We start from the raw sequence: 13538 nt of genomic DNA on the forward strand, positions 1-13538 counted from the left end.
TATAGATATTTAAAAGAGAGAGTTGGTTAAATTGACAGATGACAATTCCATAATATGCTAACAAGTAAATTTTAGGATATTTTGGACTGTTTTCCTGAATATTTAAGGTTAGTGTCATGGACGCAGCCTACCCCCAAAACATCCCCTGGTGCTCCTGGGAGGTCCAGAGCCCTCTGTGTAAGCGGACATTGATCTGAATCAGCATGACATTGTATGTATTATCGCGTTATCACTCTTTTGGCTCTGTCTGGGTTCCAGAGGGAAAATCAACATTGTGGTTGACTGGTTAGACAAGATCTGGTTCAGAAAGGAAGCTCATTAGATTCATTTTTATTAATATAAATTTATTTATAAAGTTAGTAAGAATTCTTTAGAAAATTTCAACAGGAAAGATTAGAATGGGGATAGAATTGGGGCGGTTACCTCTAAAATGGGTTTTCCGTCAGGCCCTGAAGGGTCAGAAGATTTAGAAGTGCTCTTTCCTTAGAAAATATTGAATGTAAGATTAAAACGTAAAAAACAAATGAACCGACCAAAAAGCCACAAGTTTTACTCAAAAAGAGATTTTCTACCTATGGCTCAAGCACTATATATCCGTGTGTGTGTGTGTGTATTGAATTTTTAGCATAGGTATAATCCATTTTAAGTTTACCTGAAGCACATAAAATGTATTTCATTCCATATAAACAATTTTTTTTAAAGATTTTATTTTATTTCCTTTTTTCTCCCCAAAGCCCCCAGTACATAGTTGTACATTCTTTGTTGTGGGTCCTTCTAGTTGTGGCATGTGGGACACCGCCTCAGTGTGGTTTTGATGAGCAGTGCCATGTCCACGCCCAGGATTTGAACCAACGAAACACTGGGCCGCCTGCAGTGGAGCGTGTGAACTTAACCACTCGGCCACGGGGCCAGCCCCCCATATAAACAATTTTGCTGCAAAACCAAGTAGCCATATTCTGCTTTAGCTGAAATTTTCCGTTACTTCCAAGGGTTGTATTAATAGAGAACCCTGAGACAAGAAACTAGCAAAGGCATCAGTAGCTTTGATAAAGCCATGCCAATTCAATCCTGCTTTGCTGGGGATTCATACTATAAAAAGCAGAACGTTGAAACAATTGCCAAAAAAATTCAGGCCTAAAATGTATCCACCTAACATAGCCAGATAGTTGAGGCAAATGTGTCATTTTGGTTTAAGTTGTCTGAATCACTGCATTAATTCTCCTACTTAATCTAAGTAGACATATTGAGGCTGTGAGAAATTTTTAGGTTAGTGAGGAATGTCTCTAAATTTTTCTGTGATTATTTGTAGCTCTCTCCGTAATTGCAGTGAACTAACAATTCCATCTTTTAACCGAAGTCTAATCCAATCCGCAGGCGTCCTGCAAAAGAACCACCCAGGAATGTTTGGGGATTTCTGTGTACCAGGCCCTAGAAAAGCCAAACCCAGGGAGACCACTCCCAAATTCTGGAGCTCTTTCAGACTGCTCAGACTCTTTACACTACACCAAAAATAATTTCCAATTATTCCAGAGTTCAAGAATTGAATGACTTAATAACAAGCTCTTACACCTGGATTAAGGTATCAGACCGAGAGAAAACCATCAAGACCTGATGGGACGATGTAAAAGGATGTTGCATAAGAATCCGAAGTCGTTGCCCACTGAAGAACTACCAAAGGTAATGTGGAAAGGAAAACGCACCCAATGACCCAACATTTATTGCTGACCTGCAGGAGACGAGTCACTGTAGAATATAGTATATTTTATAAAGACTAGGCATTTCATCTTTTATTTGAAGATCCAACTCAACTTTTGTTTTAATTGGAGAAGGGTGTGTTTATACAGTGAGAGGCTTAATTTGTTTTTATATTGTAGTTGAATAATAACTCTAGAGAGAGGTATTGGCATAGATTTGTGAAGGAGCCTGGGGAACCTCAAAATGAGGGTAATAATAGGACCTGCTTCATAGGGCGGTGGTGAGGCATGAACTCCAAACCCTGCAAGGCTCCCAGCGCAGAGCTGGGCACAGGCAGAGTATACAGCACTGCTTTGCTGTTATTATTGTAATTGTTAAATTTATTATTAGATGTTTACAATGTGTCCAAGGTCTCCTACCTAAAGGCAGAGCATTAGACTCCAAATGCTACAGAGTTTTTCAGACTTTATAATTTAAATTATTAAAGGTGGAAAAGTTTCAGATTGAAATTAAGAAGCGCATCTAGAAGCATTGTTTCCTGGATTCTTTCTTACTTTGGAAGGCAGGGCTGGAATCTCTGATCTAAGGGTGGCTGCCTCTCACTTCCAGCTTATCCTGTCAAGCCTGCAGCCCACTGCAATCTGGGGAAGAATTTTCACTGCCATGGTCTCCTTCACCTCTCATTAAATCTGAGTATCTATGGTCCAAGTATTCATACTTGGTGGTTGAGGAACCGTGGGCAGCGTTTACTCTACTGATGGACATTTCACACCTGAGTGGTTGAGCAAATTTCAGTCTAAGGAAACAAAACAGCTGGCACACCCCTGAGTCTACTAAAGTTCCCTTTCTCAGAATCTTTCACCCTCTCTGGGTTGTTTTCTGTATCTATTTTGTCTTTGAGCATGTGTCCCTCTCTTCTCTGCTTCTCTCCACTTTTGTGTTGGTAAACAAATAATGGATTTGGATATTTCTGTCTGTAATAACTATACCAAAAAAGATGCAAATGAAGCTGTTCTTTGTGCGTAGTTGTTGACTTCCCACCACATCCCTGGCCCAGGTGTATCATCAGCTACCCATAGGAAAAGGATCATCTCCCCTTAAGAAGTTAATGGCATTTCCTGAGTTCTGGTCTGGCCTCTCCTGCTGCCTGAAAACTAGCTGTGGGAACACCATATACGTTTCTGCATAAAATGGAAGGCTGCCACTGCAGCCAGGGTACTGCTTCAGAGAACATTGTTTTCTGGAGTCTGGCCAACCTCAGAGAATTTAACCAGACGATCCAGGAAACACTGAACCATTTCCATTTATGGACATTTTCCTTTACCAATTAAGAGCAAAGGGGAGTTGTTGGGCATTTTTCCCCCTGATTGCTGCATTTTACACTTAAAATTTTTATGCAAATGCTGACGCAATTAGAACTATCTGGGGAGATTAAGGGCAGGGAATGAGATTAAGGCCCTGTCTATTGCTGGCATGTTAACAGCCAGTGCTTCAGTTTTTATCATAAGTGAGTTTGAAAGCGGGTGACATGCCAGACATTCCTTCTGAAAGTTAACTAAGGTAATAATGGAACTCAAGGCAAAAATCAACATGTCACTTGCAATTCTATTTGGGAGGTTGAGGTGGAGAGATGACAATTCTGTGAAGTGACTTACACAGCATTATAAAAAGAAAAGTCCCCTGGCTGATGACTGGACAAGGAAACTATGGATAAAGCGCACTTCCAGGGTCTCAGCCCTCCTGCGCCCCGCGCGCTCCTGTAGAAATGCCCCGGCACATTTCAGTGTCAGGCGTGGAGAACTTCTGCACAGAACGTTATCTTCCTTGGTACCAGAGGTTACACTCTAGGTGAATGTGACAACTTTGGGCGAAGACAAGAGAAAAACCCAAGTGCCGACTTTCTAGAAGAAAAGTCCAGGTGGGTTTAAAATTCGTGCCTGTAAGCAAACATTTCAGAAAGGCCTCTCTTACCTTTTGTAAATTGCCAAAATAGAGAGGTTTCCAGAAAAGGGGGTGGTATTTCTGCCTGAAGGCCTGAGATGGGCTGCTGCCCGAAGCTCCTTAGAGCTTATCAGAACCAGCTGGACACCTTGGCCGGCCTCCATCCTGAGACTTTGTCACAACTTATGCAGACATAGTGATGTTTCTAGTCCTGGGTTTGAATTTGTATATTTGAATTGAAGTATCATCTTAATTGTCATATGATTTTTTGAGATTTTCTCTTACGTTTATACTAGTTTTATTGAGGTATAATTTATATATAATCGAATTTATTTATTTTATGTATATGATTTCATTACTTTTGGCCACTATCATATTTCAGAATATTTCTTTCATCCCCAAAATTTATCCTCATGCTGCATTGCAGTCAGTCCCCTGCCCTTGGCAACCACTGATCTGTTTTCTTTCCTTGTAGTTTTATCTTTTCTAGAAATTCATATAAATAGAATCATAAAGAATCTAGTCTTTTTTTTTTTAAGATTTTATTTTTCCTTTTTCTCCCAAAGCCCCCTGGTACATAGTTGTATATTTTTAGTTGTGGGTCCTTCTTGTTGTGGCATGTGGGACGCCACCTCAGCATGGCTTGATGAGCCATGCCATGTCTGCACCCAGGATCCGAACTGGCGAAATCCTGGGCCGCTGAAGCAGAACGCGTGAACTTAACCACTCGGCCATGGGGTCTCCTCCTAGAATCTAGTCTTTTGTGTCTGGCTTCTTTGACTTAAGACAATGCTTTGAAATTCATCCATGTTCTCTATCAGTAGTCCATTCATTTCCGTTGCTGAGTAGTATCAAGTTGATTTTTTTTTATTGTGTTAAAATATATGTAACATAAACTTTATCATCTTAACCATTTTTATGTGTACATCAACTTGATTTTTGTCTGGATTTGAAAAAATATTTATTTGGGTCATAAGGAAAAGCAAATCGGTATTTGTTGCCCTTTTGAAAAACATGTTAATTAAAGTTAATCATAAGAGTATACTCAAATCCTTCTTACCTTTATATTTTCCCTGAAATGTCAGATCCTACTCCACTTTATTTAAAATGAAGTTCTAAGTGCACAAATTTTGAAACTTGTAGGCAAACCTGAACGTGACAGAAATTTCCAGATATGGAGCAGAAATACAAACTAATTAACAACTTCCAAGTAAATGTTGGTAAACTGGACGTGAACACGGATTAGACTGAGAGTTTCACAGAAGTTTAAAGTTATGATTGAACAGTCAATTAGTAGAAGGGTTGAAGTAAAACCCCCCATGTTTCTCATATGGGTATTTGTCAGCTATTATAACAAGGAAAAAACTGATGGAGCTTAGTGATAATATTAGTAACAACAACAGTAACAGTAATAATTATCATAGCTTACTCGTATAGTGCATGTTATATGCCTAGCGCTGCTCTGAGCACTGGATAGGTCATTAACTCATTTAATTTTCCCAACAACCCTGCCGGGTGAGTGTCTTTTTATTATCCCTCTTTTACAGATGAAGAAACTGAAGCTCAGAGAAAACTAAGCAAGCTACCTTGATGAGCAGTGAAGCCAGGATCTGGGAAACTGCTTCCCAGGAACTGGGCAACTGGGCAACTGCTCCAGGGCCTTGAGCACCAGAGTGCTCTTAACCCCAGCAGCACACAGAGACTTCTCAAATTGGCAAAGGGGGTTGGTATTGTCCCTGAGCAAGGTGGGAGATTAAGCCAGGGCAGAGGTCTCGCGCCTGAGCCGGGCAGGTTGTTTAGCTGTGCGAGGAGGCCCAGAGTAAGGCAACGGGAAGAGGGAGGGGCTGAGGGAAACTGGAGCGTACCGTCCACATAAAAGCTGGGACTGGTTGGCCTGGTGCCCAGGGCCCTGCTGCCCATATTCCACCCCAGGTCAAGGTGACCTCTGGGGGTCCCTTCAGAGCTAGCATGTTAGGGAAATCAGAAATAGTATCCACAATCCATTGTGACTTGGCTTTATCGATGTGGACCGGCAGTCCATCATCTGGTTGAATTGTAATGGATGTTGATAAATAACCATTGACTGTATATCAAATTCATTCAGTGTTGTGAATTTGTCCTTTTTGTGGTGATTTTTAATCTGACCTAACAAAGAGCTTATGGACTCTGGAACTAGATTACCTGGTTTTGAATCTTGGCTTTGCCACATACTGGCAGTGTGACTTTGAGCATGTTACTTGACCTTTCTATGCCTCTGTCTTCTCATCTGTAAAAGGGGGAAATTAACAGTACACCTATTTCATAGCACAGTTGTTTGGAGTTTTTTTTTTTTTGAGAAAGATTAGCCCTGAGCTAACATCGGCTGCCAATCCTCCTCTTTTTGCTGAAGAAGACTGGCCCTGAGCTAACATCCGTGCCCATCTTCCTCCAATCCACATGTGGGACGCCCACCACAGCACGGCTTGCCAAGCAGTGCCATGTCTGCACCCGGGATGCAAACCAACGAATCCCAGGCCACAGAAGTGGAACATGCGAACCTAACTGCTGCACCACCGGGCCGGCCCCTCATAGCACTGTTTTAAGATTAAAGGGTTATTATGTATAAAAGGACTTACAACAGTGATGACAAATAGTAGGTACTATATATGTGTTAGCTATTATTATTATCACTATCCAAAAATGATGGTAGATGAAAACATCTGTTCCAACTTTTGAGACATAATAAACCATGGTAATCTGTACCAAAATGAACGCTACCTTCAAGACTTTATTTTGCAGGTCCCTCTTCCTTGTTCCTGCGGGACTGTGGGGCACTGCACAATACTGATGGGTAGAAATGCAAGGATCAGGGGCCTCAGGGACATAATTTCAGCCTCTACAATGTACCAGCTACTAGAAGGGACGATTCTAAATATCTGGTCTCTGTGAACTGAAACTTTAGCAGTAATTGGACACTATGAGTCTTGAGAGAGAAGAATCTTTCTGTTATTTGTTTGAATCCTGGACAGAGTAGAAGAGAATCAACCTTGGGATGAGAAAACTGGAGTTGCCTTTCTATTCCTCATTTTTTGTTGCTGGGGGTTTTAGAGCAGGTGTTAGCCGGTTGCAATGACCTGCCTCGCCCCCGTGGGTCTTTGGTGCTATATGCAGATCCTGGTTATTCTTGAACACCCAGTCCATGCTCCACGCACTGAACAAAGCCATGCCTCGCTCTCCCAGTTAGCCCACACAGGTCTTGAAAAATTCTTTTTTAAAAAAAATTACTTTATTGAGGTCATATTGGCTTATAACGTGAAATTTCACATGTACATTATTATATGTCAGTTTCTGTATAGACTGCATTGTGCTCACCACCAATAGTCTAGTTTTTAACCACCGCCATACACATGTGCCCCTTTACCCCTTTCACTGCTCCCCCCCAACCACCAATCTGTTCTCTTTATCTATGTGTTTGAATAAACTGAAATTCTTACACCCATTGACAATCATATTCTATTTTATACTGCTTGTTGCCTTATGTTATCATCTATAGAACTATCTAGAGAACATTCATTCACTTAGTGAACAACAACAATTTATTGGGGGCCTTCACAGGCCTTGATGATGAAAAGTTAGGGTGGTTGTTTTATATATATATATATATATATTTATTTATTGTTTTATATATTATATACACATATAATACATATATAGTGTATATATAAACCTCTGGTACCTTTTAAATCTCTAGTAGGAACCAAAGCTTTCTCTTTGACAGCCACCTCTCTGAATTATTCCCACCGGCCTCCTTAGAGAAAGGGACGATGTAGGATACACTGCGATCTGCAGTTTTGGGACGTCACCCATTTCACCTAGTACAGTGGACATGAGTGACACTCATGGTTGGTCTCAACAAATATTTTCTGATGGGCCCACGGAGAATGGCATGGGAAATATGCTCTAAGATGTAAAAGGAATGGGAACTCTGGATCCTCTTTCTTATTCAACAGAACATTTACTGAGCATGGAGTGTGGGCTAGAGACTGTACTGGTTGTTAGGGACACAGAGTGATGCCTAGCCTTCAGAGGGACACCGACCAGTCAACAAGCGACAAAATGAGTCACCAGCCCAGGTGGTCAGGAGGTTACCGGGACCCAGGAGAGGAGCCTTTGGTCCTGCCTGGTGATGGTGAGGGAAAGAATGAGGTGTGGGCAGAGTGGGCCGGCTGGGGTAGGGTTGCTGTATCTCAGAGAGAGGTTGAGCCCAGGCCGGAGAGCAAAGAGGACCCGGTTGTGACTCTCAGACTGGTCTGTTTTCCTTGATGTCTTTTAGACCAGAGCTGATCAGGGCTGCTGACTTCTCTCTGAGTTCGTGCACTTGAGACTGGGCCTCCCGGGTTGAGGACGGGGCAGGCTGCTAGCTACCTCTGTGAATTCTGTCCTAGACTACCCCGGAAGAGAAGGAGGGCTCTGGCGCATTCCTCCAGCAGGATCCCCGGGCCGCAGCCTCTGCACCACACCCTTAGCCCGGGCCAGGTGTGCGCCCTTCTTGCGGCGAGGGGGGAGCCCGGCGGCTGGGGTGAGCGCTTTTACAGCTCGATGTGTGCTGTGTGTGTTTGTCTGCCTCCCGAGGGCTGGGTCCTCCTTATTCACAGGTGAGTCACACCCTGAAACACAGGCTCTCTTCCTGTCAGGACTGAGTCAGGTAGAAGAGTCGATAAAACCACCTGATCAAGGAAAAGGAAGGCACAGCGGAGCGCAGAGTGAGAACTCCCAGCGGCGAGGCGCCGGGCAGCGACCCCTGCAGCGGCGGACCGCGCGCCGGCCCGGCCATGCCTGCGCTCTGGCTGAGCTGCTACCTCTGCTTCTCGCTCCTCCTGCCCGCAGCCCGGGCCACCTCCGGGAGGGAAGGTGAGTCGGCTTCCAGGAGGAAAATTCGCAGCCCTGGGCTGTGAACTGGCCTTTCTCTGCAGACCATGATGGCTGAGTGCACCTCGGAGGATTCCCACTGTGTCGAGAACCTCTTTGGAGCTCTCTCTTCCTCCCCTATCTGGGGCTTCTCCAGAGATGGGTTTTAGATAAGGCTAATATTATATAAAGCTGTCTGATTTAAAAATGTGAGGCCAATAGGTGTGCTAAACTAGGGTTTGCCTTACTTTTAAAATGTTTCTTCTTGATTGCTTTTTTGGATCAAGGAGCCCCTGTTTGATCAGTAATATCAGCCATATTTTGGTATATAAATTCTTTTCCCATTCTGTATTTTTACTGATATGAGTTAGGTAGGAATGTTTTCTATGGCTGTGAACACCACAAAGATTGAAAAGGAACCTCTTTAATAATCCTTCTGGAATTCCCCTTCCATCTTTGGGATGGAAAATGAGCCTTAACAATGCTTTGCTTTTGCATAACGTTACTTTCTATGGTATTTTCACGTAATGTTCATTCAGCAGACATTTATTGGGTACCTGTGTCACAGGTCATTTGTTCTTATCTAGAGCACCCAGTGGCTGTCATATCATGAGAAGTTCAGGTCACGTAAACAAGACTTTATGAGAACCTAGCAACTGTTTACTGTACATTTGTGTCACTTAGTTTTACCAATGATATTTACTTGTATAATTACCCTGGAGTTTCATGTTTATATCACTTCCTGCACCTGATGACATTTCAATGATTATTTCAGTAGGTCCAAGAGCCATTTTCACACATGTGCATGCATGATTTTGAGACAACATTCACGTGCACATGGAATTATCTTAGACATTCCATTTATTACCATGCAGTCTGGGTGATGCTGGCCTGAATTGTATTTGAATGACATGAATATTTTAGCATGTGTTGAATGCATTGATACAGTCCTTTTTTTCCCCTAAAATAGTCTTGGAATTAACTTCCAACCCATCATCCTTGACTACCATTTAAAAACCATTTGTGAAAATGATCATGTAGGTCAGGTTCCCTTAGATAAATAGGATAAAGGAGCTTTAACCTAGTGAGAAACATCATAAAAGTAAGGGTAGTTTCCGAATATTAGAATTCAAGAGGATGCTCACAGATCAACTACTAGAACCCCTTGGCTTACACAGTGAAAAAATGGAAATGGATTTGCACAAAGCCACACAAGCAGCTGTTGGCAGAGACACATCTGGCACTTGATCCAGGGGTGCTTAGGCTGGAGCTTTTGGGACCACATTATAAAAATAATAAGGGAACAAGATACATGTGTTTTATATAATGGATAATTATTGAGGCAATTTTCCCCTTAGCTGTAGTTGAGTATTTGTGTGTGTGTTAGCATTAGATAACAGAAATAAATATGTAGGATGTTATCAATTACTTAACGAAATCAGACTCAAGAGGTCAAAGCATAGACTCTCAGTTCTCAAGGATGGACAAGCTGTGAGCATTCTGTCTAGACCATTTAGTCAGAAGCAGTGTTTGGACTCATTTCCAGACTTTCTCCTTCCTTGGAGACAGGCCACTTAACATATTAGGCTCCCTTCTCAAAGGGTGCATTTTGGGGTTCAGTGAGAGTGTGAAAAGCTTGGTGTTAGAGGTGAACACATATGCTTTTCCAGTCATGGAATGTTGGAATGTAGTGGAAGTTGGACTGAAAGTACGGTACTTGCCACCTCCCAAAGTGACCCCCATATGTGTGTCCCATGCACTGCACCTATGGGAGCCTAAAGCAAGGATGTTGCTTCCTGGTTGTTTCCTCGCAGGTGGAATAATGTGCTAGATGTAATCAGCGAGAATTTCAGGGTTAGTCTCAGTTAAAGCACAGCTCGACCTGGCTTCAAATTTTGGCTCATTCACTTACTATTTCCTTCTGAGTAACCTTTCAGGCTCCTTAGCTGCTTGGAGTGTGCTTCTTCACCTGTTAGACAGAAGCAACAGTACTGTGCAACCTTGTAGAGTTGTTGAAAGGATTAGAGATTATGGTAAAGTGCCTTAAAATGCCTGGAACCACATTTCTTTAAAAAGTCTGAAGCCAACGGTACAGGTATAGTGAACTTGGATGCCCAGAGATCAGTAAGGAAGATAAAGACTCCCCTTCAGAAACTTACAGTTGATGTGAGAGAATATGGCACATAGCTCGATATCTGGATCATAGTTCACATGGAGAGGTCTGACTGCAGAAGGCATGAGAAAGGGATAGGAATGAGACTAGAAATATAGCCAAGAATCTGGTTGTGAAGAACCTTACATGCCAGGCTGTCCAGTTGGGTTGGTGTCCTGTAGGCAAAGAAGGGTTGCAGATGGTTTATAAGCAGGAGTGGGTGTGGTCAGATTCACGTTTTAGAAAGGCCACTCACTTAAGGGCTTAGAGGGTGGAGTTGAGCTATAAGAAGCAAATAAAGGGCCATGGTAGTAGTCCAAATGAGAGATGATGAAGGCTTTCATCGTGGTGGGGGAAATAGCAAAGAGGAAACAGATTATAGAGACTTTTAGAAGGTAAAATTGAAAGAATTTGGTGATCCAATGAGTGTGTGTGTTATGGATACATCTAAGGGAAAATTGTGAGAAATAAGGAAGAGTCCAAGATGGGTCCAAGGCCTCAGGTTTGGGTGATTGGTTAGACAGTGCGCTGTTAAAGGAAATGAGGACTATGAAAGAAGGATCAGATTTGGAAGCAAAATTGGGCAATGGATAAAGAGGAGGGAGTCAGTTCCTGTGGGGACCTATTGAATTTGAGATGCAAGTGGAGATGTCCAACAGTCCCTGGGAAGAGCTGGAACTATGATTTTGAAGTTTAGAAGAAAAGTTTGAAACATAAAATTGGGAGCCCAAAAGTGGAAATCAAAGCCTTGAAAATAGATGACACTATCTGGGATATGGAAGTAAAAGAAACCTCAACACTTGGCAAGGAGACAGAAGAACACTGAAGGAGAATAGGAGGAATGAGCATTGAGGATGGAAGAGAATCAAGAAAGAGGAGTGTTTTGTTAGCCAAAGGACGAGTTTCAACAGGGTGGGAGTAATAAATGGTATTCAGATATCAAAATACGAATATACAAAGAACGAGGACTGAGATCACACTGTCGGATTCAGCCACCAGTTATGTTTTGAAGCAACTGTTCTTCTAGAATAGTGAGCTCAGAATCCAAGATTATTATAGACCACAAATCTTGTTTCTCTCATGCCTGATACTGGAAAAGTGGTGCTGTGGATAGTGGAAGGGACCCCTGGAAAGACTTATACTCTCTCGTAGATTCCGTTATTTAAATTGGTGAAGTGGTACAGCATCATGCATCAGAGGGCAGGCTCTGGAATAAATGGTCTGGTTCAAATCTCGGCTCTGTCATTTAGCAGTTGTGGCATTTGGGCAGGTTACTTCACCTGTGACTCAGTTTCCTCATCTCTAAGATGAGGATAATAAATTGTTGTGCTCATTGCGTGTAAAGCACTTTGCACAGGGCCTGGTAAGCACTCACTATGTGTTCAGTATTATTGGGATATAACTAAATGCCCCGCCAATACTGAATGTCAGTATGTTGCCTTCTGAGTTTTAAGTGGGGACGATTTTGAAGTGGCTCCTCTTTACTCTCCTTTCATCAGCCCAAGAGAGATGATGAGGGACCCTTCTGCTCAGGCTGAAAGGAACCGCCAAGTTTTACCCCATGGGAAATAAATGGAATACCTGGCAAGGAACCCAAAGTAGATTGGAATGCAAATCCTTTCTTCTCCTTGCCTTTTGTCAAGCACCAGAACTCATCACAAGCAGATTCAGCAAATCGTAGACAGTGATCCCAGATAAGATGGTCTCTTACTGCTCAGTGGGAAAATCTCCCCGCCACCGCCAAAAACTGCGTTTGGCGAACTTGATTTATGAAAATATGTAACAATATAGATGCAGTGGTCACATGTCTCTTTATATTTAATTTAGTAAACTAGCTAAACAAACATATTTCAAGTCACACAATTTATAAAATAATAACTTAGAAATATTGATTTCTTCATTCACATTTCATGAAGTTATATATTTTTTCCATTCATCTTTAGCATTCCTAAAGCCACTTTAATGCAGTTTCTTCTTCACTTCCGAGTGGGTGGCTTGAGATACAGATGTGTTTGAATCTGTTTTGATGCTGTAACTGGACAGTACGCCATTTTCAAAACATTTAAACATTATCCTGAAGTGCACATTGTGATCTTCACAGCGTAAGCATCTTGAAAGTCTTATTTGTGACAACTTTCAGCACTCACAATTATGAGGATTGTGTTCAATGTCTTGGCCTCTTTCTCACTAAGTATCCAAAACATTGACTGAGCTCATTTCAAATTAACATGTCTTCCCCAAACAATACTTTATTTTAAGAATAAGGTAATTGAGAAAGTGCATTATAAAATGAGAGATTTTTAAAAGACTTAAATGTGACCTTTTTTTCCTCTAAGGGAAAAAAATTGAGAAAATAAAAACCCTCACCTTATATTCAAGTATGTACAATAAACAGGAATATAGAATCGGGTTAAAATGTAAGTTGGAAATTCCTATGTAGGCTTAAATTTTGGATGTCTTGAGCTTGGGGCAGCCGTTGGTTTAGCTCCACTGGTCCAAGAAGCTGAGGAAGAATGTGGATTTGTGATCACGGTGTCTGGGAAAGTCAGGTGCATGCAATTTAGGTGTTGCGGCAATCCTGGGAATATTTTTCCCTTTTTAGTTCTTAGTGGTTCAACGGTATTGACTTTTCTTTTTTCCTAGAGAAATTTGCAAGGACAAGGCTTGAATCATCCATTACAGACCAGTGTAGAAATAGGAGCTCCATGGATTCTGGAATACTCTAATTTAGTCACAATTAGACCTAGTAGATTTCTGCACCATGACTGGGCTGTGTTCTAACATTACCCCCAGGTGCATGATGTAATATTTGAATCATATCCAAAGCCAAAAGCTAAGTCTTCCCTGTGTCTGTGGGTGACTG

The 13538-nt window shown here is 42.0% G+C and overlaps 1 protein-coding gene across 5 annotated transcripts in view; it reads left to right on the forward strand.

Moving 5' to 3' along the window:
- Nucleotides 1–3277: 3277 nt before the first annotated feature.
- LAMC2 (laminin subunit gamma 2) overlaps nucleotides 3278–13538 on the forward strand; it is a 57808-nt gene continuing 47547 nt past the window's right edge. The window contains exons 1-3 of one of the 5 annotated variants that reach the window (XM_070590985.1): nucleotides 3278–3613; nucleotides 8061–8151; nucleotides 8310–8526. In XM_070590985.1, coding sequence (XP_070447086.1) covers nucleotides 8448–8526 — 79 coding nt within the window. In that variant the 5' untranslated portion in view covers nucleotides 3278–3613; nucleotides 8061–8151; nucleotides 8310–8447. Of the gene's footprint in view, nucleotides 3614–7948; nucleotides 8195–8309; nucleotides 8527–13538 lie in introns of all 5 variants that reach the window. The other 4 variants (XM_070590983.1, XM_070590984.1, XM_070590986.1 and 1 more) reach the window with 4 other exon arrangements.

The sequence above is a fragment of the Equus przewalskii genome, chromosome 23, assembly GCF_037783145.1.
Source record: "Equus przewalskii isolate Varuska chromosome 23, EquPr2, whole genome shotgun sequence".
Classification (NCBI taxonomy): Eukaryota; Metazoa; Chordata; class Mammalia; order Perissodactyla; family Equidae; genus Equus; species Equus przewalskii.